Source organism: Pezoporus flaviventris, unplaced genomic scaffold (assembly GCF_033815535.1).
Source record: "Pezoporus flaviventris isolate CSIRO_AGI_PZ_B2104156 unplaced genomic scaffold, CSIRO_AGI_Pfla_v1 ptg000007l, whole genome shotgun sequence".
NCBI lineage: Eukaryota > Metazoa > Chordata > Aves > Psittaciformes > Psittacidae > Pezoporus > Pezoporus flaviventris.
In genome coordinates, this window is record NW_026892555.1 from 38,098,316 (window position 1) to 38,123,863 (window position 25,548).

At 38.1% G+C, this 25,548-nt stretch overlaps 1 protein-coding gene across 2 annotated transcripts in view; it reads left to right on the top strand.

The window, feature by feature from the left end:
* Positions 1 to 25,548, top strand: part of TOX (thymocyte selection associated high mobility group box) — a 226,057-nt gene that overhangs the window by 165,737 nt on the left and 34,772 nt on the right. For both annotated transcript variants that reach the window (XM_061448433.1, XM_061448432.1), the window contains exons 4-5: positions 14,311 to 14,589; positions 22,188 to 22,418. In XM_061448433.1, the coding sequence (XP_061304417.1) occupies positions 14,311 to 14,589; positions 22,188 to 22,418 (510 nt within the window). The remainder of the gene's footprint in view (positions 1 to 14,310; positions 14,590 to 22,187; positions 22,419 to 25,548) is intronic.

Below are 25,548 nucleotides of genomic sequence, written 5' to 3' on the forward strand. Positions count from 1 at the left end.
ATATGAGGCATGTTTCCTTTATTCTTTAGAGAAAGAGGACACTTGTAAACTCATTCAACTGCTTACGTTTAAAAACCACTGGGGCCTTGTTTTGGCTTTACATTCATGAGGAACTCCTCTGCTTTTCTCAGATGAAGAGTTAGACACTAAAAATTACAATTTTACTTACTATACATATTACACTATACAAATTACACTATACATATGTAGCTTTTCTTTCTGAAAATCATTGTGTTTCTTGACTCCCAGAAAGGGTATGTTGCATATTGAAAACAGGAGAAGGAAGGATAATTGAAGGGGCATTACTCGTATCTTCCCCTTTCAAAATATAATGTAAATAAAGGCTAATGTATAAGCTGAAGTAGACTTTATTCAGTTTATTTTCTTTCCATATGCTTCTAATTTTCTTATTCCACTAGTTGCTTCTACATCCTTCATCAGTCCTTCATTAGTTATTCAGTCAGATTTTATGTAAACTGAGTCCTGAGATCTATCTACTGAACCTGGAAGGGTAATTATGAACATTGCCCATGCAAATTGGGTAAAGGCACACACAAATTACCAGTTAGAGGCTTAGCTAGTAGTATGCTTGTGTATTTACCTGAATTGCATTCATAATTTCAGTAATTATGTGAACAGTCGAGGTTGTTTTTTAATGTCCTGAGTTTCTGTCCTGTAAATTTCTTTATTCTGCTTTTTTCCCTTGTAGATAGCAATAGGTTCCTCCCTAAATTTCACTACAAACCTTTTCTGTATAGTAGAGGATTCCATACAAAACAGGTGATATACCTTGAGTTTTGCCACTAACTATGTTAGAATATGCAAAACAAGTGTTCTATTGCAAAACATTCTTACCACAGACTCCAGTGTACTTTCCTGGCATGCAAGAATAAAGTGACATCACTGTATATATGGTCATAAAAAAATCGCTTCCCCCACTGCTGGTTGCTGCTTGGCAATGCTGAAAGTACAAGTTTGTAAGATAAAGGAAAAAGGAAGTTTTCTCGGCCAAACCAAGGTTGCTTCTTTACTCTGAAGATGAATGGGACAGTAAGAGGCTTCACAATCAAAAAAGATGGACTGAATAATGAGTTTGAAAAGAAATCAAAAGTTGTGATTGCCCAAAGTATTCCTTTTCTGGAAGTTACGGCTTTTTGCTTTTTTCTCTTAAATCCTTCTGGTAAGTTGATCGGGCTTTATTAAAGAAGGTATCCAATATTTATGAATATCAAACCAGAAAAATAAAGATATTTTCTTAAATTAAAAAGAAGGTTCCCAGGAAGGTCTTCTGTTGCAAGCTAATAGAAGGAACGCTAAGCAAAATAGATTTACTAATTTTAATCTTTTGAGACTGCTGGATATCTGTTCATCTTCTATATAGTTGAAAATAAAATAATTGAGATTTTTCTTGTTTAAGAATTATAATATTGGACTTGGCAAGCTGCAGATGGATAATTACACTGGAGATGTTAAATAGGTTTTAGAGACAAAATTGTAAATAATACAATAGAGAAGAATAATGGACTTATTAGCATATCATTAAATTGCTTTTTCCCTGAGAGCCAAGCGTATTTTTCATAACTTAGAAAAAGTGTCTTGCCTAGCAGTAACACATGTGCTTAACATTTACAAACCCCACAGTATTTGGCTATGGCATTAGGTTTATATTGCAGGGAAAACTATGACAATATAGTTACAAATATAAGTAAGTTTATCACTTGGTAACAAGATCATATGTATGAAAAACAATCTCTTCTGAGTTAAACATTTTGCAGACCTTTTGTTTCAAGTTCCATTAGTGCTATCACTCACACTGAGAATTTACAGGGCTGCAACGTAGCAACAGGAATATTTGGTAAAACATCCTTTCAGTAACATAATTTAAGCTGTCCAACTCATTCTTATTAGTCTAAATTATGTTTTTCGTAATGATTTTGTACTTAATGAAAAGTAGAATCATTTGGGATATGGGATTTTTTTTTCAGTGCTACTGGTATTGGCCAGGAAAAATATGATCTTTACCAAGGAAAATTACCTTAGTCCAGAAATTCACAAAATGCACATTCAAAACCTAGATTATTTTAGTTTTCAGCAAATACATGTCAATGGTGATTTATGGGTACTGTGCAGTCAAAATCTATGGAGTTTAGCATGGCAGGCAGTTACAGGAAGGTTTGTTCAGTTTCATCCAACTGTTGTGTGTGGAAATGCAAGAGTTAGCACAGCATCACTGTTTCCATCCAAGGCTGAAATGGCTAGTTAGAATCATAGAATAGTTAGGGTTGGAAAGGACCTTAAGATCATCTAGTTCCAACCCCCCTGCCATGGGCAGGGACACCTTACGCTAAATCATATCACCCAAGACCTCGTCCAGCCTGGCCTTGAACACTGCCAGGGATGGAGCATTCACAACCTCCCTGGGCAACCTATTCCAGTGCCTCACCACCCTAACAGGAAAGAATTTCCTTCTTATATCCAATCTAAACTTCCCCTGTTTAAGTTTGTCCTGGGTTCAGGACCCGTTACCCCTCGTCCTAGTTGCGTCAACAGGGGTAGTATTTATCAATGAGCCTTCAGGAATTTGAGCCAGCTGAGCCTCCCTAAACCAGCCATCTTAAACTTAATTACAGACTTACTTACAGAATTTGCTTATGATTAATTCTATAGGAGGTTCTGTTGTAGTCACAATGCCATCTGTAAACTGCAACCCCAGATAGGACATTATGGCTCCAGAAATAATTTCAAGGATGTTCTGCATCACAGTGCCCCAGAGGAATAATAAAGACAATTGCAGACTAGACCTGCCTGAGTTACCCCAGTTTCAAAGATCTAACTTCATACAACATTGGAATGGAAACAATGTCCATTAAATGTCTGTGCATAACAGCAGGAAATCTCATAAGCCTAATGATGAAGGTAATGAAATGATTAGAGCATATAGCAGCTCAGGTTTGTCCTTTCTCTGCCTTCTGGGTGGCAAGAGGTCTTCATGTGATATCTTGCTGCCTTTTTTTTCCTGTCCAGTGCCTAAACAGGTGGATGACACTGAAAAGACAGCCTCTTCCTCCCTTACAAAACCCTTTTTCAGTGAAGTAGCATACTTAGGTTAAATCTCACTGACAATATTTCAAAAATGTCTTGTTCCAACTGATGTGCTGTACTGCAGTGTCCAACTTTGTGAAGGAATTGACATCTCTTGGGACTGAGATAAGATGCAGATCAGATTCTATAGAGTTTTCTTGTAGTAGGAGACATGAGACACCAATATCACATCAACCTTTTGGGTGTCACAGCTTGTTTAGAGTGATTTCCTAACCAGAAGGAATTTTGTGTCTTTTCCCACTTGGACATGGCCTGCATTTAGGCAGACATCCTGTCATTGATTCTGAGGAATGTGGCTTTTCAGATAAGATGTTAAACTCAATGAGCAGCAGAGACTTCACTGGGGTAGGCAAATGGAACAATTATCAAGATAAAGAGGAAACACAAAAGGCACAGAAGGACACAAGTTAGCTGGACATATATTTCAGATGAGTCACTTTTGAAAACTTTTTTGCTTTATATAGAATATTGACTATTTCATAGGGGGTTTTGATCAAACTCACCAACTAGAAAGAGCTATTCATTGTCCTTTAACTTCACATGACACATGGGGTAAGAAGGGCAGACCCCAATTCACCATCAAGCTCTAGAATTTGTTGCTGTTCACGGAAATAATGCAACATTACAAAGCTAGGGTGGAGCTTTTTCAAGAGGAGATGAGAAATAAGGCAGAGAGCATGAACTGCAATGGTATACAGTATGGAGTCACCAAGAATGATTTGCAGTTACAGGTCTTTTATTTTCTGTTTCGCCTTTCAGCATTTTTCCCCATTGTATCTGTTATTAATGATTGTACGTTAGTAGCTTCTGCTTGGACAGCCATCCCTCACTGAAACCAAGCTCATTAAAACAATATAAGAGCCTGAATGGACTAGAATTCAAATGGTTACTTGTTCATTCAAGATCTCAACATCTTCCTCAAGGAATTTCACACCTATTGAGTTAGCAAATGACTAACTCTATGTTAGGGCATCTGTGTTGCCCTAAGCATATGAACATTGGCATACACAAATGATTCACATGGAGTCTTGACATAGTAAATGCTGTAGTCAAGTTACATGTTATTGTTTATTAAGTCTAAACATCGTTAAATGCCTTTATTTAAACATCTCAGTCTACTTCTAATATTTCCAGTTTATTTCCTAAATGCTAGGCAAGCTCCACTTTATTTTGAAATGCATAACGTGATGGATATGAATATTTCATTGGAAATTTATGTATTTAAATGCTAAGTCCCCCAGTCTTCTACAGATTAACATGACCATATAAAAGATTTAAAATATGTGTGAAAACATTCAGTGGCAGATATGGTGTCATCACTGGGAGATACACAACTACTTTTAAGGCCCTGCACTGTACTTAGGACTCTCTGCTCTCATGTGGCCAGATCCATCCTGGGCAAATCCGTTGGAAAATTTACAAATCACCTACTGATTGAAGAAAGACTCTCCAGTCTGTTTTGTTAATATAAATGTGTCCAATACAGCTTCCTTTACTTTGGGGTAGAGAGAGATGGATCATGTGGTCAGGATACCTTTGTTAAAGCAGACAGAGCGAACGTGTGACAGGTGATAGTCACATACCCAGCTGCAGGAAGATAGTGTGATACTGTTGTGGTGAACGTAATAAAAAAGCAGGTAAAATTAGGTTAGAATAGTCTAGAATAGAATAGAATATGAGAAACTATAATAGGATAGGATATCGCAGAGGCCTGCAAAGGTTACAGCAATCTCACGCTGGCTACTGTGGTGGTGGTAGTCACAGCAGCAACGCACTGCAAAGACAACAGTAGCTGCCTACATCCCCTTTTCCCTCCTGCCCAACAGCAAGCCTTAGCTTCACACTGTTCACAGTATTTCCAAGGATCTAGTTTGTATTCCTAGACTTAATAATTTCATGTACTTGGATGCATCTATTTTTATTGTCTAAAAGAAAGGGAGAAATTATTGTCTCAAGTCTCCTTCTGACTTCATTACTCTTGATGAAAGGCCATTGATTCAGGTGTGTTTGAGTGAACCTGTGAACAGACTGCTGCCACAGGAGTTGTTTAGCATCACTCAAATAAATATGAAATGCGTGATTGTTTTCCTTATGTAAATAACTGGTGAAATAGAAACTGGTTTTATTTCTATTTGCAGAAAAAAGGCAGTAAAGGAATAATATTGTTATCAGATGCGTGCTAAAATATTTGACTTGTACCTCCTAGATTCCATTTGTCTACTGTCAACTTACACCTGCTGTTAAATATAAGACACTTAAAAAAAGAGAAAAAAAGATAACACAAATTATTCACCATTAATTCTTTAAAATGAGTCACTATTAAAAGTTTAATTGTTTGATGAGAGGGTCCAAATTGGTGGACTTTGCAAGATCAAACAAAATTAAAGATACTTGTCCAAATTAAAATGAAAACATGCATCCAGAATATACCAAATGAGCATGTATGCTACTGTAATAATAATTTTATTATCTTCAGCTTCCAGGCCAGACTTTTAATTATGACCCTTTATATCAGTGAAAACCATGTATTCAGGATTAAAAACCTATTTCTTTAACTAGTCTGGTTAAAGACTGTGGTTTGATATATTCTGTGCTACAACTTTTATAAAAACCAGAGAACACTTCTAATAACACTTTTCTAATTTCATGGTTCAGTGCACAGTCAGTAAAGATTTAAATAATTCAGAAAGAAAGCCTATTCTGTTTCTTTATTAGAAGTTTGAGTCAGGCAAATTCTTTGACATTTAATAGGTTTTTAACCCTTTTAATAACTTCTTATAATGAAATTTATTGGAGGTTGTTTTAAATAAAGGGTTATTATATTAGAGTGAATAGCAGTCGGTAGTTTTTTATGATTAGTTTAGAGACCTTGGCCCTGTGTGACTCAAAGGATATTAAAGCATAAAGTAGAAAAGAATGTTAATAGTCACCAAATTAACTGCGTACCAAGAAATATAGAAACTATATTACTGCATTCTTGTCATTATGTGATCGTGCTATAAAATTTTGCAGTCAAATTTTGAATATATAATTGTTTTAAAGGAGCTTAAGATCACTTACAGAACTAGTACTCTATAAAACAGCCTGAAGTGGTTTAATTTTTAACAGAATGATTTTGAAAAGATTAGAGTAGTAAAATTTAATAGTTATGGGGGGGGTTGTGGTTTGGGTTTTTTTTTTTTTTTTAGTTTAGAGTTCTTTTTACATGTGAGGTTTCTGCCATTTAATTTAAAGACTTTTCGTAATCAACAAATTTTGAATGACCCTTTCATTTTATCCTGCAAATGCACTGGTCATAGTATATAAATTACGCTTGTGTAAAACACTAAAATATTCCCCAAATGCCCACTTACTTTAAAAGTTAGTCTTTCATTATGCAGTTAGCTGATATAGAGGAGAATTATGAAAATGAGATGATAAAAACACACATCCCTTCCTCTGTTAGATGGTGCTTTGAGTTATTCCTTTTAATGTGTTTTGAATGGTCCTCTGTGGTCCTTTTATAGTAACCTTAGCTTTCATAACAAATATTTCTTTAGTAGTCGTTCTCTTATATATGTGCTAAAAGAAGACTGGGTTGCAGGTCTAATTTCTACTTTAACTGAACAGAAATAAAGATTTGATAGAATGTGGATCTTTGTGTTTCATCGTCGTTTGCTCATGACAGGACATATATAGCAGTTATAAGTTTTATCCACTCTAATTAGTGAATCCTGGCTTCTTGTCAGATTTCGGACTTCTAAATACTGGGGTCACTTTTTGTTTTTGTCTGGTGCACAAATGCAGATGCTCACGTTACCTCAAAGTTTAAGTTATCTCACTGAGTAGCATCACCATGATGGAAAACAACACATGAAACTGCATGGTTTGCTTTTGATTCGGTTGCTATTAGTCTGGGACCCTAACCACCATCATGCACTGAATAACTGTGAGGTCTCACTGCTTGATTATCAGTATGAACTTAATGAAAGCTGTCTAAAAAGGACATTTCTGTATTTTTACTCTTCTAAGTTTAAACTTAGCCCTGACTGTATGATGAATATTGCTTGCATTTTGGATCATTTAAAAAAAAAAACAAACATTTCTTCAGTTTTGCAGTTGTTTGGTTTGATCATAAATGGTGAGTATGGTCTCCCAAACACAGTTCCTTCTCTGTATATCACCTCTTGCAAACCTGTCTGGCAGCTTAATGTTATCTTTTCTCCTCTTTTGAAACCTTGACTTAGAGAGCCAAATGATTACGTAGGAATTCATTAATTCTTTCTTTTTTTTTTTCACTCTCTTTTTAATGAGCATCTCTGTGTCACTGGGAAACATCTTGCAGATGTACATTGGCTAATTGCAGAAAACAGCTAAAACATCTAAAATAAAAACTGTAACATTTCTAAGCAAATCTCATAGCTTTTCAGGAGCTTGGCACAACTGGGGCTAGTGCTGCATTTTAATTAGCATTATTTGGGAACAGACAAATATTCAGACTTAATATGGCACAGGCAGTGGCATAAGTTGTCCCAGGAATATCAATAAGACTATAAATGACTAATAAAAGACACCCCTTCTGTCTACTAAAGAATGCCTGTGATGACTACATGGAGACTCAGGTGAGTGACCCCACTGAAGAAGTAAGGACACTGTGGGTGTCTTCATACATTTCATCTAAGACCCTGCTGTCCTGGGTTCAGCACTAGCAGTCATTTTTCTCCTTCTTAGTAGCTGGTGCAGTGCTGTGTTTTCGACTTCAGTCTGGGAACAGTGCTAGTAACACACTAATGTTTTAGTTGTTGCTCAGTAATGATTACTCTGACCAAGGACTTTCTGAGTCTCATGTTCTGCCAGGGAGGAGGGGAAGCCGGGAGGAAGCAGAGACAGGACACCTGACCCAAACTACCCAAAGGGGTATTCCATACCACAGCACGTCATGCCCAATATATAAGCTGGGGGCAGGTACCTGGAATGCTGAGATTGCTGCTCGGGTCAGGATGGGTATTGGTCAGTGGGTGGTGAGTGGTTGTATTCTCTCCCCTTGTTATTTCATAGAATAGTTAGGGTTGGAAAAGACCATTTAGTTCCAACCTCCCTGCCATGGGCAGGGACACCTCACACTAAATCATGTCACCCAAGGCTTTGTCCAACCTGGCCTTGAACACTGCCAGGGATGGAGCATTCCCTTATCATTATTATTACTGGTGGTAGCAGTAGTGGTTTGTGTTATACCTTAGTTACCAGACTGTTCTTATCTCAGCCTGTGGGAGTTAAATTCTTTGATTCTCCTCCTCATCCCTCTGGGAGCAGGGGGCAATAAATAGGGGGAGTGAGTTAGCGGCTACGTGGTTCTGAGCTACCATCTGGGCTTAAACCATGACAGACTCCCTGAGGTTTTCTCCCAGTTCTTTTTTTTTTTAATTAACTGATTGAAACAGCTTCTGTATGTGTAGTATAAAAAATTGATGCTCTCTGATTTGCCTTGACCACTTAAACAAAAGCAAAGAACTGTCAACCACTGCTACGGTGTCCATCAGAATAGTTCATAAGAGCTCTCAGCTAGTAGAAAACTAAGCAAAAATCATTATAAGACTTGACGGTTGTTACAGAAATAATGCCTGCTGTGCCTTCATATAAATTTACCTGGGGTAGTGAGGTATGTGATCTCCACTTGCTTCAGTGAGTAAGCCCTGTGTATTTCTCCTTATGTCTTAATGTTTTCATCTCCAGTGTATAATCCTCAGTGGCTTTGAGTATACTTAGACCTGCTGTATTTACTTCAGTCTGTTTAAAGCAACCTGGGTTTCTTCTTTCATTTAATAATAACATTTATTTTTAATTAGTTTATATACAGAGGGGCAGTTCGGACTTTCACAGCTTTTCAGAGATTTTGCATCACAGTTCTTAATTATAACAAGAAAAATAATGTGGGAATTATTTTTCTAACAGCACTTTCCTTTTGAAACTGCCTGCCTAATGCTTCTTAGAAAAAAACTATTTGCTTCCTAAAAACACCTTCTGTGACGTTAGTTGAGAGTTCTGCAATTTTGCACTTTCTGCATCGTGCATGGGTTAAGCTAACTGGTATCAAAAAGAAAGATAATTAGGGATTTGGATTTTTTAATGCTATATCCTGGGAGAGATGAAGGATTCTTTCTGAATGCTATGTCAGATAAGAATATCTGTATTTGTGGGTATAATAGTTCAAGAAAGTTGAAGGTTATTGGACACAGTCCAGAGGACAGCAGGAAGAATGATCAGAGGTGCAGCAAAAAAAAAAAAACCAAAACCTTTCAATCTTCAGGTTTAGTTGTTTAGTCTAAAGAAGAAAAAACTGAAAGGAAATTCATAATAGCCTTCCAGTGTGTAGAACTTTTCTGTAAAGAAGGAGAAAAACATTCCTCATGTCCACTGGGAGCACAGCAAAAAAGCAGTAGGTTTAAATTGCAACAAAGGAGATTTAGGTGAGACATTACAGAATAAAAGCCCTTTCCACTGTAAGGATAGTTAAGCACAAGAATTACCTAGGGAGGTTATGAAGAGGTTAGACAAACATCTGTCAGAAATTATTTAGGTATAGGTAATCCTGCTGTGAGATAGTGTTGAACTAAATAACCTTTTGAGGTCCCTTCTAGCACTGTTTTCTGTGGTTCTGTGATTAGGATACTGTACTCACATTGTCCTGCAGTAAGATGTTTCTGTGCAGGGATGGTATCACTGTATTTTGCATTGTATACTTTGCTTCGGTTTTGCTTTAAGCTGATGGGGAGAATTTTGATCTTATTTTTTAAGCATTTTAGTTTTATTCTTAGTAACGTAGGAGATTTGAGCAGTAGGCACTAGGAGCTTGTTTTCAGCCAGACAGCCCTGTTCTGGTTTTGGACTAAACATGTGCCAATAAGGGTTATCAATGCACACCACAGAATGAGTGGCTTTCACTATCTCTTTTAACTTGCAAACACTTACATGGGTAGATGCTCAGTTTCTGCTTATAAGCGAAATGCAAACAGCAAAAAAAAAAAAAAAAAGCAGTGAAAAGAAATGTATCATAGCTTCCCCATTAGTCAAACCAAAATAAAATAGGCATGTTCTAAAGCTGAATATAACACAAGTTGTGAAACATCCTGGAACTGACAGATGGAGAATGATATTAAAGTGCAAGATATTATCATTATTACCTCATCAGAGAGACCATTGAAGGCATCACTTTAAGACTGTCTTTATCCTCTGTATCACTCAAACTCTTTAACTTTGTTCTTCCATTTGGCATTCTGCCACCCGGAAGGATTTGTATTCAGCTTTGCATTCAGCAGAAGTGTGTTCACAATATTGCCTCTGCATACGGAATATGGCTCCAGCACAGCTACACATTGGTGGGTTTTGTAAAGCTCCCATCTGGAGGAACAAGGAATAGGAAGCTTCTGATTTTGAAGTAATTTAAAATAAATTGGTCATACTCTGCATATGATGTTGCCAGAGAGTATAGCTGATTAGTGACACTGTTCCTGGAGAGAGGAGGTCATCATGGTGTTTGAAACAGGGACGTACTGTCACGCCACAGCAGTGACCCAGTCATGGGTAGGACTGTTCCTGAACCCAACAGGGAAGATGGAAGTTTTTGGTTTATTGATCCTTTAAGAACCCTGAAGGTTCATCTTCACATGCTTTTCATGGTGTTGTCTCACAGCTCTTCACAGTTATGCAGTTAGCTGCCCATTCTTACTGAAGGAATGAGCAGTTTCCATTTTCTTAGACAATCTCACTTTTTCATTAGGAAGGGGAAGGTTGAGGGAAGGCAGGCTCTGCGGTGCATAGCAGAGAGGTGAGAATAAATCCTCATCTGCAGATATGGATCCTCCTTACTGAGGGCCACAGCTCTATGCAATAGGCTTATCCTGGCAGGTTCTCTGCCTACCATAACTGCTTGGTAGGTGAGGGTTTAAGGCTTAGCAACTAAAAGGGAACATGTACTGTTAAACAAACTTGCTGTTTACACCCACTTTCATAAAGGTAGCCTGGTATTTTTGTGATTTAAAAATTTAGAAGACAGGCTGAGTTCATGTGAAAAGAAAAATACTGGGGCTTTTCTGTACTGCACCAGCTCATTTGCAGTCCTCAGAATTTCAGTAGTGAAGGGCTCTCTTGCAAATATACATGCACACACACACATTTTTTGTATGGGCACATGTCCAGTACTGTCCAGTTGTTTATCTGAAAACACAGTGCATGTTCAGAGCCGGAGATAAAAGTAAATCAGAGACTGTTTAAAAATATATGTTGTTTCAGGATGACAACACAGAATTTCCTGTAGTATCTATCTGATAATATTTGAATCCCATATGAAGATTTTTTTTAATAAAGGAGAGATCATTTAAATAATAGCAATTGTATTATATTTTACTTGGGGAAAAATAATTAAAATTATAACCTTTGCCCTGCTTTCAGAGATAGATACTTAGCAACTTCATTCAAAATAAGAGTTGTTAGGAGTTTCAAATAGTGCTTGTTTCCTTTATAGGGTTTATCAAATCCTTATAATGTGTTTTCTTATTTAAGAGCAGTCTTGCTTTTCCAGTCTTTTGTGAGAGAGTTTATTCGCAGCCCTGCTCTGACACCACAGGGTGCTGCCCCATGAAAACTCGGGGGGTTCGCAAGTGGAGCGGCATGGGCTCATCTCCTGCAGGGTGGCGGGCACCCTGGGGAGGGCACACACACACCCTGAGGCTGGAGCGCTGCAGACAGGGTGGAGGGAGGGCTTTTTGAGAGTTTTGCCTCCCTGACCCTAGCATACAAGGGCTGGGTGGGTTTCCAGAATAGCCTGGGCACTCCTGATCCCCATTCCCAGCTGCTGCCCAGCCCAAACAGCTGGATCTAGAGCAAAATGGCTGAGCAGCAGTTAGAGCTTCATGGGCACAACTGTCTTGATACAGGTTGTCTGCTAGAGGCAGAGATAATGATAGCTTTCAAGGCTAATATGTTTGTGAGGAGGGGAGTTGATACTGGAGGGAAGGGAACAAAAAGTCAGTAGCAATCTCTAAAAATATAAATGTTTGGCAGGATTCAAATTTCAGCCTTCAGCTGATTTCATACACTGCACTGTCTCTGCTCCTCTCCTACAGTGCCTTGGTAGTCAGTAAGTGAACTTGAACATGTTTGTATCAATAACCCTTTTTTACCAAAAGCTATTAATTTCTAAAGCAATATAAATACAGGTATAAGTGTGTTGTCACATTGTCAGAAGCCATTTGAAATACTTTTCGGAGACACATGTACATGTAAAGTGGTAAGTATGCCATAACTAATGGTATTATTAGTTTGATTTACTGCCAACAAATAAGCTTTACAAAAATCAATTCCCAAGCTCTTAGAGTATCTCCCTAAAACTGATAAATTTCTACACTATCATTAATAAGGGAAAAAGGTGAAGTTACAAGTTTATCTTTTCTGTGTGTTACTGGTTGAAAGGTATCTTATGGAGGTGGCTGTGATATATAGAAGTGTGTGCATGACAGCGAGATAGGTTATAGAAGTCACAAGGTATAAAAAGTTTAAAAAAAATCTGAATGATCTTTAGACAATTCAGATGACATGTCTAACAAAGACTGTCACTAGAATAAATGTGGTTATGTTAATACATTGAACCATTAACACATGTCCTTATCATAATGGAACTTACACAATGGTGGTTCCTGTCAGATTCTACTCGATATGTGAGGCATGTTTGTCTGATGCACAGAAAGACAATTGTATCTATTTCATTTCAATTGACACTTGTCCTGGGTTCAGCAGTAGCAGTCACTTTTCTCCTTCTTAGTAGCTGGTGCAGAGCTGTGGTTTTGACTTTCAGCCTGGGAATAGTGCTGATAACACCAATGTTTTTAGTTGTTGCTCAGTAATGTTTACTCTGACCAAGGACTTTGTGAGCCTCATGCTCTGCCAGGGAGGAGGCAAAGCCGGGAGGAAGCAGAGACAGGACACCTGACCCAAATTACCCAACGAGGTATTCCATACCACAGCATGTCATGCCCAATACATAAACTGGGGGCAGCTGCCCAGAAGAGCTAGATCTCTGCTTGGGTTGGGCTGGGTATCGGTTGGCGTATGGTGAGCGGTTTTATTCTCTTCCCTTGTTATTTCCCTTATCATTATTATTATTGGTGGTAGCAGTAGTGATTTGTGTTATACCTTAGTTGCTGGACTGTTCTTATCTCAGCTCATGGGAGTTACATTCTTTCGATTGTCCTCCCGATCCCTCTGGGAGCAGAGGGAGAAAGAAGTTGGGGGGGGGGGTGTGAGCAAGAGACCGCGTGGTTCTGAGATACCGGTTAGGCTTAAACCATGACAACACTTCTATTTTAAATCACCCACCAAACACCTTTAGCTTAAATCTGAGCTTCTCCCTCATGCTGTTTGCTATTCGTCATGTTTCCATATGAATATACTGAAAAGATGTTACAGGCAATCAGCTGTAATGTATGTATGGTGCATTTGACCTCTGGACAAGAAAGGAGTTTCATCCTCCAGTGCTTTTAATTCTTATCCTTGCAAAGACTGAATTTGTTGCTTGCATTAAAATAGTATGTCTCGTTAATGCTAAGAAGCGGTGACCCACATAGCACAATGGATTCATTTGTCAATCCCACAATTTCTGAGCTTTCTGTCCATATATGTCTTAGCAGCAAATCAACTTAGAAATCATTTAATCAGTCTATCAATGCATCCTTCTTGTCAGTCATCTGAATCCTGAAAATTCCAGTACCTCATTGAGCAGCACCAGGCAAAATGGATTTTGACCTCATACTACATACTCAGACTCAAAACTGCAGCTCCCAGATTCATAGCTCACACACAGAAATCCTAAGAAGAAAAGTAAGACCTGGAAATTACCTGTAGTTTTGAGGATATGCATGTTCTGATCTGGTTCTGAACTTAAGAGTACAAACCTGTCCCTGTTTGCTAGCATTTCTGAAATGCTATACACGCAGTTACAGGAAGCAGTGCCCTTCTATTCCCCTGGTCTGAGACTAGAGCCTGAGTAGTTTATAACCATCACTGTTATGCGAATGTCAATCATATCCTTACTCTGTTTATTTTCAGTATTTACATGTTTATTTAAGTACTTGTAATTTCTTTTAAGCCTTATATAGCCGATCAGGCCAACTGAGGTCTAAAGGAACAGAACACTTTATTAGTGATATGCTTAATACAGTTTTTTTCCTCTTGTAGATGCAAGATTTACGGAATACAGAAGGAGCCCAGTATAGTTCCCATCCTCAGATGGCAACCATGAGGCCAAGGGTTGAACCTGCAGATATTAGGCAGCCAGGAATGATGCAGCACGGGCAGCTGACTACTATTAACCAGTCCCAGCTCAGTGCACAGCTTGGTTTGAATATGGGTGGAAACAATGTTCCTCACAACTCGCCCTCTCCACCTGGAAGCAAATCTGCAACTCCTTCACCATCCAGTTCAGTCCATGAAGATGAAGGAGAAGATAGCTCTAAGGTAGGCTTAGATGATAGGAATACTATGTAAATTATGGATATTTTTAGGACCTGCTAAATTAATCATATGGCCACAGTTATCAAGGTGATACTTTATGCATTGTTGGTGGTTTACTGAAGTGAATAACGGGTTATTAATACAAAACTTATAATTCCCAGTCAATTCTTCAGGCGGCTTAAGTAAATGAGATTATTCCCCTTCTTGAAAGCAAATTGGACTCCTATAAAACACCTAAAGGATAGCCATTCCTTTAGGACTTAAATATAAAGGTTGAGTTTTCTCACTTGCATAGAAAGGACGTTTGTTCCCAGTTAAAAATCAAGTTACTGCTATAAAAAGTATGAACAGTCTGTACAATATATTAGTCTTTTCTACTTGGTCACAGCATGGGTAAACAGAGCATTATAGCAAACAGAAAGAAAGATCCTCTACAAACTTTAAAAATCTTACCTTTGAAATCTTGAAGACCCATTGTGCATTTATACTTTGGGAGGTGCCAACACTCCTTCATGACATATTTGAGCTTCATTTTAGTGGCAGTACAGGCATGAAGTGATAATAGTAATTTAAATAATAAATTTCTTTAAAAGATAAATGTAAATTTATATAGCAGATTTTGCATGCAAAAACCTCCCAAACCTCCCCAAAGCCTGCAAACCTTCAACAAATGCACAAGTATATTATTTTAATTATGCAGACACAAAAGCTGAGACACAAAAAGACTGGGACTTAGCACAAAGTCATTCCATAAACCAGGAATAGAGCATGCCAAAACTGGGAACTTCTTCAGGTCTATTTCATGGTCACTACAAAATAGGAGTTCTGTTAGAGCAGTCGTGTAGCATAACATGTATCGTGGTTTGTACGTGGCCATGTCTTGTGGGGAAAAGTTGCAGACTTGTGAGGAATGTGAAGAAAACTCATTGTGAGTCACTGAGGAGGTATAATGCAGTCAAGAAATGTAAGTCTGATTTGTTTTCAAATTATATTGTTTTTCATGCCTCAAGCTATAAAATAATCATGTAATTGGAGACATATGTTCTACCACATTTTGAATAAATTCTGATTCAAAAGTTTTATTTTAGGTCTTTCCCCTGATTTCAGAAACTTTAGGTTTTAAAAATTACTGAATAATTCATACATTTTAAATGAGAACTTCCTTACTGAGGGAGACTTTAGAATACAGCTATGTAAAAATAATTCCAGGCAGCTTTTACTTTTTCAGAATAATTCATTTTCTACTCCTGCTGCTTTGCTAGTATTTTTACATATGTTGGTGGGAACATGCAAGTTGTTCTAAACTTCTGGAGAAAACATCCATTCAAGTAATTAATATATCCTTTCTGCTTCTATCAAATATTTCAGTTACTTAACCCATAGTTCTCTTGTACTTTTTCACTGCAAAACTTTATGCTAGCAAAAGTGTAGGGTTGTGGTTTCATGTAGACAGTACTCATCGGATGCTAATGTTTTCAGTAAGGAAATATGAAGCACTGCAGACCAAGTAAAACTTGATCCGTTTTGTGTGTGAAAGCCAGTTTATGTAGTGTTCAACTTTTTAACAAGCCATTTTGGAAAAGTCCTTAAAATTCTCTCATGCTCAGTCTAAGCAGAAAAAGATAGGAGAAGGCAAAACGCACAACACAAAATTAAATTCAGTATATTGAAGTTGATAAATTCAATAATTATAATTTCTCTGCTAACAGAAAAGTTTTAAAGTATGTAAAAATTGGTTAATGATGACAGAGGGCTTAAATTTGTCTCCAACTAGTAGGGCTTAAACTGCAAGCTTGATTGGAGCCAGATTTTGCCGTACCTGTTTTCTGTGGGATTTTTAGGTCTATGTGAAAACATCTGAAGTTGTCCACTGCTGGAGATGGGCAGTGGGCTGTCATGGCTGATCCGATGCAATGGTTCTGGTGTTCCCTGTATAAAAGTTCCCTCTATAAAAGACAAGAGGGTTTGAATAATCAGCATAAGTTAGTGTATCGTTGCAATTTACGAATTAAGCCCCTCTGCTGCATATCTTTCTGTCAGTGTTGCTCTTTCTGGAAGTTGCCAATGAATATGAATAGATATGGATGCTTAGAATAAACCAGCTTTCTGTGGAGAAACTATCTCCCCAGCCACAACAGTATTACATTTTGTCATAGCTGCTTTGGAGGGGCCTGTAAGGGTTCTCGCTCCAGAGATCATCCCAATTGAAAGGAGGTACTGAATAGGGACAGGAAAGAGCGTCTGTTCTGTCTTTTCTGAGAATCTCCTTCAGGAGATGTTGTAGGCATGTCGCAGCTGCTGGATCTTGCCGCATTTGAGGAGCTTCATGAAACCAGTAAATGTGGGACTGGTGTTTTAAGATGAGAGATGCCAGGCTGCCCAGCGAAGTGTTGGAGTCCTGATTCCTGGAGGTATTTAAAAAATGCTTAGATGTGTCACTTGGGGACATGGTTTAGTGGTGGACTTGGCACATTAGGTTTATGGTTGGATTTACTGATCTTAAAGGACTTTTCCAACCAAGTGATTCTATGTTCCTGCTATGAGGACTGTGAAAAAAACAACTCCCTCTGAATTCACCATATTGTTAATAGCAACAGTGACATTCTCCCTATTTAACCAGCAGGAGAAGATGTTTGCCTATGTACCAACATTGATCAAAAATGCAAAGTACATTTTCAAAGGGAAAATCACCTCAGTGTCATATAACCTCCCTTAGTTTATACCAGCCGAATGCCCAGCCTTACATGTGAAAGAGAAGACAATGGTCCTTTGATTTGATAGAGGCATCCCTAACAACTATACCTATTTCTGTGTCCTGGTCATGTTTGCCAGAATTTATAGAAAGAGAATGACAGAAAGTATGAAAACATATATGTTATATACATTTGGAGTAGAAATATAATTGTATCCCTAGTGAATCACTGATTTCTGTGCATGGAGGGAATGACCATTTCAGCTTAACATACATATTCCAAATGCCAGTAATAAGGAAACTTTACAAACTGATGTAATTGTTCACGTACTGTGTTTCTTGGATGATCATTCTATGGTAAATATTCAAATTGTTGTAAGCCTTATCCAACATACATAGAACAAATAGCAGCAACTGCTGAATATTTTTTGGCAATACTTATTCTCATAAAGGCTCTTTCTTATAGGCTATTTTTACTTTAAACATCATGTATTCCCTTGAACAAAAAAGGGAAAGGAGCTGCATTATAAAGGGCGCAGTTGCCCTACACACTGTTGCTTTAAGGCAAGACAGCTGACAATGCTTGACCATAAGATCAGTGACAAGAATGGCATAATTATAAGACTATGTATGTAAGAGTCAGAAAGCTACTAGGTCCATGGAAATCATAGATATTTGAAAATTCACGGTAGTCAGGTGAAGTTCCTGATGACTGGAAAAAGGGAACTATAACCCCCATTTTCAAGAAGGAGAAAATGGAAGACCCAGGGAACTATAGACCAGTCAGTCTCACCTCTGTGCCTGGCAAAATCATGAAAAGGCATAAATTCGATGCCCCTGAAGGGTTTGTATGGGAACTGATCCTGTTCAACATCTTTGTCAGTGACATGGACAATGGGATTGAGCGCACCCTCAGCAAGTTTGCCGATGACACCAAGCTGTGTGGTTCATTTGATACCCTGGAGGGAAGGAATGCCATCCAGAGGGACCTTGACACGCTTGTGAGGCGGGCTGATGCCAACCTTATGAAGTTTAACCATGCCAAGTGTGAGGTCCTACACCTGGGTCAGAGCAATCCCAGGCACAGCTACAGGTTGGGCAGAGAAGAGATTCAGAGCAGCCCTGCGGAGAAGGACTTGGGGGTGTTGGTTGATGAGAAAATGAACATGAGCCAGCACCAGTGTGCACTCGCAGCCCAGAAAGCCAACCGTATCCTGGGCTGCATCAAAAGGAGCGTGACCAGCAGGTCGAAGGAGGTGATCCTGCCCCTTTACTCTGCTCTCATGTGACCTCACTTGGAGCACTGTATGCAGTTCTCATGTCCTCAACATAAAAAGGACATGGAACTGCTGGAGCAAGTCCTGAAGAGGGCTATGAGCTTGATCAGGGGACTGGAGCACCTCCTGTATGAGGATAGGCTGTGAAAATTTGGTCTGTTCATACTGGAGAAGAGAAGGCTGCGTGGAGACCTCATAACAGCCTTCCAGTATCTGAAGGGGGCCTATAGGGATGCTGGGGAGGGACTCTTCATTAGAGACTCTAAAGATGGGACAAGGGGGAATGGGTTTAAACAGGGGAAGTTTAGATTGGATATAAGGAGGAAGTTCTTTCCTGTTAGGGTGGTGAAGCACTGGAACAGGTTGCCCAAAGAAGCTGTGAATGCTCCATCCCTGGCAGTGTTCAAGACCAGACTGGACAGGGCCTTAGGCTGCAGGGTCTAGTGTGAGGCATCCCTGCCCATGGCAGGGGGGTTGGAACTAGATGATCTTCAGGTCCTTTCCAATCCTAATGATTCTATGATTCTGTGATTCTGTGATTAAATATAATATGTAGTCTCCGACCAAGGATATTGTGTCTGCAAGTGTACATCTCCAAGTCTCATTAATTCTTCTAAATCTAATATGTGGGACTATGGTTAGAAGAAGAAAAAAGGAGAACTTAAAAATCAATAGTTCTAAGTAACTATAAAAATATTCTAAACCAAGTGGCCACTTACTACTTGCTTTATTCTGACCACCTCAATATTGGAATATTACATTTATGTAATTCTTGCCATAATTCATACTGTTGGATCATTAAACATGTTTTCGGTTATTGCCAAACATAATTGTGAGCTGCTGAAAGCGTTACTAGTTTGCAAATATGTATTTCTTCATAGATGGGGAACAGGGTTTTCTTCCATGCTCATTTGAATATCACTTATGAGAGAATTTCAAATAACGCATTTTAGAGAGAAGATAGTGAAAGGACTGCAAGCAGCAAAAATTAACTAACAGAAACACGATTACTGAAGAACTGCTGCAGCATATTCTTTTTGTGTGGTAGAGGTTTTACAATATTTACTTTATATGATAACAGTTATAAGTAGAATTCTATGTTGTCTGTTCAGCCTATTATGCAGATGGTGCTTGATTAAAATCTATTTTAAACTACAGCGATTACTGCAAGATAGTGTGCATAAAACAGCTCTCCTAGCTCCATTAAAGGCTTTGGTACTATTGCAGTTTATTTTAAATATGCTTATAGACATTTTCCAGCTTCTCAAGGGACATTTAGATATCAACGATGTGCCTTACTTGATAGTTTTAAATCCTACACTAGATGTTTTTGTGATCTATTATGTGTGCAACATGGTTAATGTACACTTTTTTAAAGTGAAAGATTATTGCTTTCTTGTGATAAATAAGTTAAATACATCACCATAATTAAGCAATAAGCCATGACAGTAGGTGGATTACCATGAGCTAACTACACCTCCAGGGATTTTGAGGCAAAAGTCTGTGCCTAGCAGAATATATATGTTTTTTTATTTTACTTCCCATCTGTCTCTGCTTTGGTGATTAGAAGTGGAGTCTATGAAGCTGATAGACTGATGGGAGCATAAGGTAGGCCATCATCTCAGCCATTTGTAAGGTTATTAGTACTGGAATTCTGGTATTCTTTTTATTTTGTTATTTTCATATAAGACAAACAGAATTTCCCTTGTGAGTACTCTCTTCTAACAGTAGGGTTTTGAAGTCTCTTGATCATTCAGGTTGGAGAATAAGATTTTAGAGCTTTTTTCAGAACAGTTTACCAGAAGATGTCTTACACAAGTTTTTGCAGCATATCACCTAGCTTAAGGGTAGTTTAAGTAATGTAATATTTTAATACACAGAAAATTTTAAATCTCATTAGTCCAAAAATAATCTGAAAAGAGGAGAACTTTAGCAAATAACAGAGGTAAAATTTTAACTCTAGCCCAAATTATTGTCAAGCCTCCTTGCTGATGGAGTTTTTATACGATTGTATGAAGACTTTGGACTGATATTGCTAAATTAGATAATTAATTAATTAATTAGGGAGCCTTAGTTAATTACCATTTCTATGGTAGTTTTGTGTACCCCATAGAATGAAATAATAGCAAGAGACTTAACGTTGGATAACTTAGTAAGAGGTAACACACTGCTTTTATTTTTCCATATTTTTCAAATGCTTCCAATAAGCTCCCTGTCCATTAACCTTGTATTAAATATGCATCTATTGTAACATAATGCTCAGGAAACAAGCAACTTCATTTTCAGATCATGGTCATCACTTTGTTTCTGTGCTTAGTAAGCCACAGAGATCCAGGCTGTTCACTGTCATCACCTGGCCCTGTTGGATACCACACAGGAATGTACATAGAAAAATAAAGAAGTTTTTTGCTCAAAATGAGAACTTCTAGCCATTTTCCTCATGCAGTTGCAGTGATTTGAACACCTGTGTTCTCCTGTGTCACTTGATATGCATTATTAAAAAATAATAATAAAGGATGTGATAAAAGCTGTGCCTTAGCCTAGTGTCAAACCTTTTATGCTCTTGATCTTCTCATATTTCAAAATGCTTATGATGGGCAGGACTCTGGCCATGCCAACGAGGGAAAAAAAACCTTTGAACCCTCCGGTGCGATCACACATCATTGCTACAGGTATAATGAATTAAGTGATCATACCAAGAGGAGGTGCTTCACCATGGAGTACCAAATCTGTTGAAGAATCAGGGCTGTGTCCCTTTATATGCTTCTAAGTCATGTAGGTGCTTTTGTGATTAGGGTTTCTGAGCTATTCAATGGCAATGTGTAGTTACATTTAATAGTTGCAAGAAATGCTCATGTGCAGGGTTTTTTTCAGGTGGTACACAAATAATGCACATACTCTTTTCTTCATATACCATTCCTCTTCCACTCTTTTGTTTTTACATGAGCAGAGGAAAAAACTATGCAGCTAAATCTAAGTGGATCAGAACTGGTCCTCCAAAGGCATCTAAACTGTCTGTACTGGTAAAGCTTTGTTTCTTCAGATTTTAATTAGAAGGTGTGTAGGGGGATGTCAGTAACTTCAAATGTATTATTCACAATCAAGATTCTCTTCAAATTCCCTGGAAGTTTTACCACTAGCTACAATAGAAATTAATTTGAACAGTAGCCTGAGATAGTTCCGGGAAACAGTAAGGATAAAAATAGGTAGAAATGACAGTGTTCTTCCTGCATGTAGGTGGTTCATGTGGTTGAACTTATGGTCAGGCTATAATGAAACTAATTTAATTTCACTCATTAGAAGCATGTTATAACCATTAGCAATGAAACTTGGAAAAGGTGAAAAGATGACCAGATGAACCATAAATAGGATTATAGCAATTATATGAAAGCTAAATATAAAGCACTTTGAGGGGAAACAAATACATAATCTGAAATACTTTCAAGGCATTTTATACATGTGATGAATGTAGACTGTGTCAACAATTGGATTGTCAGAGACGGCAACTAAAATTCCATTTTTGCATGCAAAATGGAAGATCTTTTTATCATAGAAGATCTAACAATAGATCGATAGATGGGCTGAATTAAATTGGCTTTTTTTAATAGTATTTTTCTAACTGTATGTTCCAGGTCAATGGTGGAGAGAAAAGACCTGCTTCAGATATGGGAAAGAAACCCAAAACTCCCAAAAAGAAGAAGAAGAAGGACCCAAATGAGCCACAGAAGCCTGTGTCTGCCTATGCATTATTCTTTCGAGACACTCAAGCAGCCATCAAGGGCCAAAACCCCAACGCTACTTTTGGTGAAGTCTCTAAAATTGTAGCTTCAATGTGGGACGGCTTAGGAGAAGAACAAAAACAGGTACAAAATGTGCTGTAGCTCAGAGGCTTTGTTTCAGGAAAGTGTTATCAGGGTCATCTAAGCACTGTAGGTAGCTTCTTTTGTTTGCCAGGATCAGACTTGAATATGTGCCCTTGCAGGAAAATGATTTAAAGAGCCTGAGATAAGGAGAGTATAATACCATTTCTTCTGTATGAAATCACTAAAGAGGGTTTCGGGGTTGTTTGGGTTTTTTTTTTAGTTTCAGAGTGTAACACAAGCTTTAGGATTATATTTAGAATTAATGCCAAAATTGGTGGGCCTAAGATTTTGTGACAGTATTGCCTTGTCTGTGACAGTGTGGTGTAAGAGAACCTTGCTGCCAGAATTTGTATCTCTGCAATGGTACCTGACAACTGGGAGCTCGCAGTTGTAGATGCTTCACTGCCCTACAGTGCCAGAAGGGGGGCTGGTCTCACATCTTCTCCTGACCCACATAGCTTTTATGAAAGGAATCAGAGATGTGTTGTCCCAAAGAGACCTAGGGCAGACCCTGGTAAATCAACAGTGTTCTGGGGTATCATCCAGCATACATGTGGGCTATGGAAATCGCATCCCATAGTTACTTCCATCTTTTATGGAAAAGCCTTGGTTCTGCAATGAGGTCAGCAGAGCTGGATCTCAACCTTTGCAGAAATCCTGAGCCAGTCAGATGCTACATAAAGCTGGCCTAATGTAAAACTCACGTGATAACAGTTGGCAAATTCCATTCATCCTCTGTGTAGCATACCATTGCTTTTTTGTTGTTACTGGTTGCATTTTTACTAACTGGCAGCAGAATGGATTGGGTAGATAAAGAAATGGAAACCTAAAGAAAGAAACAGATATAGAGGGGAAGAATGTGCTGAGTGAGAGTTCTGTTGGCTGCCGGAGACCTGGGTGGGGGTTGATGTCAGCACAGAGAGAGGAAAACTGTACTGGGACAAAACTGCATCTCTTTCATTCACACTGTGCATATTATTATTACAGAATTATAGTTAATAAGGACAAGAATTCAGTGGAAAATTTTGTTATGATTTTTTTGGTAGGTAAAATCATTTGGACTTGAAAAAAAAAAAAAATGTTTACTTTGCCAGTAACTAGATGTTGGAGGTACATCCAGATCCCTGTTAAAGATAACAGTGGAATAAGAATCAAGATTTGGCGCTTGCTGACTAACTGGAAAAAAGAAAAAAAAGCAAGCTTATTGTAGCTAGTATCCACCATTGAATAAGGTCAGTGTTTGCAAGGTTTAGCTGGAGGAAGGGTTACTTTCTGAATGCAGGAACCAGAGAAGTCACTTCACCTGGCGCATTAAGGTTATTTTCTATTGTCTCTTCTCCCTTTATAATATGTCCAGCAAAGGCCGAGATTACGTCCTTGATCTGACAGACTGTTTAGACCTTCCCAGTCCTTCCCAGACCTATGACAGCAGTTCTGTCATAGCCAAACATTATTTTTTGGGATCATGACGATGTCACAAAAAGTCCCCCCAAAAAATACAGACTATGCTTTTGGTTAAGTTCACAAGCAAGAGGTTTGGATGCCATTTCTCCTTGTCCCATGTGCCTGCCAGCCAGCAGGAGGGACACTGCTGAGTCACACCAGAATCTCCACAGCAGACTGCCCAAACATGCAAGAAGCCTTCTGCCTCTCCTGTGTTTGGCCAGGACCTCTGACCAAAGCCAAGTGAAAAACTGTAGACTGTGGTATCTGGCTTAGTCCTACCACTTTCTTTTCCTGTAGGCAAAGAAAGATTCTTGCCTAGAATCACTGAATCACTCCCCATCTTGAAATCTGGACATCCAGACACACACCTCAGGAGTGCTTCAAGTAGCTGGATCTGCATCTTAGACACCTTGCTTGCCTGTGAGATTTTCCTGAAATGGTGAAAGGCAGAGACCTGGACTACTCAAGAGCCTGTCTCTATACCTAATCTTACAGCTCTCTAGTGATGACACCAAGCAAAACTTATTTATTTAGCAGATCTTGTGCTTGGTTTTCTCCACCATTTCCCGTAATGACCCTTAATTTGTGGCTGTTACAGTGGTGCAGTTTTTCCTTCCATAATATTTACTCCACTTACAACACTGAAAACTTGATTTCATGAATAAAAGTTGAAGATGGAGATAAACCTAAATGACTATAAAAAACACATTTCCTTTGATCTTCTCATATTGGTAGTACCAGCAGAAAATTGAAGTCTTTCCACAGAATTCTGCTTAAGAAAAGTTCATAAACCCCTTAATTTGCAGATGCAACTTGGATTTCCTATTCATGGTTGAAAGCAATAATTCAGTAAGTCCTACACTAGAACAGCAGAACAAAATTTATTTTCCATATCTATCTCTGTTGTTCTTAATTGAAGTTAGAACACAGGAAAATGATGTTGTGGAATCCTCATAACATATGCTTGAAAAAATGGCTGCAACTAGATTTTTAAGCCAATTATTCCAGGAATTTGGGTTAGCATATCTTTGTTGTTCTTTGACTCATTTTGCCTATTATCATCTATTAAGCACATTGTTAAAACTCCAGGCCCAGGCCCTTTCTAATCTAGCACTGTACAAAGAGAATAAAAGGTAGTCCCTATTAAAAAAAAAAAAAAAAAAGCAATCCTATTTTCTAGAATAAATTTAAACTAATTCTTTATTCCATTCGGGATCTTATAGTACAAAGTAATGATTACAAGACATCTTAACTGACTAGATAGTCTGTATTTTAAAGGCCTAATTTTTCAGATCCAGAGCATTAGTAACTGTGTTGAAACTCATGTCTCTGGAAGGAAAATTGGTCTCTAAAAATACAAATAATTACTGTAGCATTTGGAATTGGGCATTGAAGAAGCTTCAGAAATTCAAAAATAGTTAAGTAAAGAAACAATAACATCATTAGAGGAATACTTTATTGATGAATTTTACTTGCTGAGAAGGATTCAATTATCACAAACCTTCTGGCTTTTGTTTTGGGAGCAAATACTTATTCTGGAATCTAAAGAGAATTATGTTTCCAAATTATGTTTGCTGAATTGGAACTCCTTTTGCTATTTAAATAGTAAATACAAATGAATCAAAAAGTAGAACATAATGCTGCTATTGAGAAAGAATAACTTCATATTTTCATGCCAAAATGA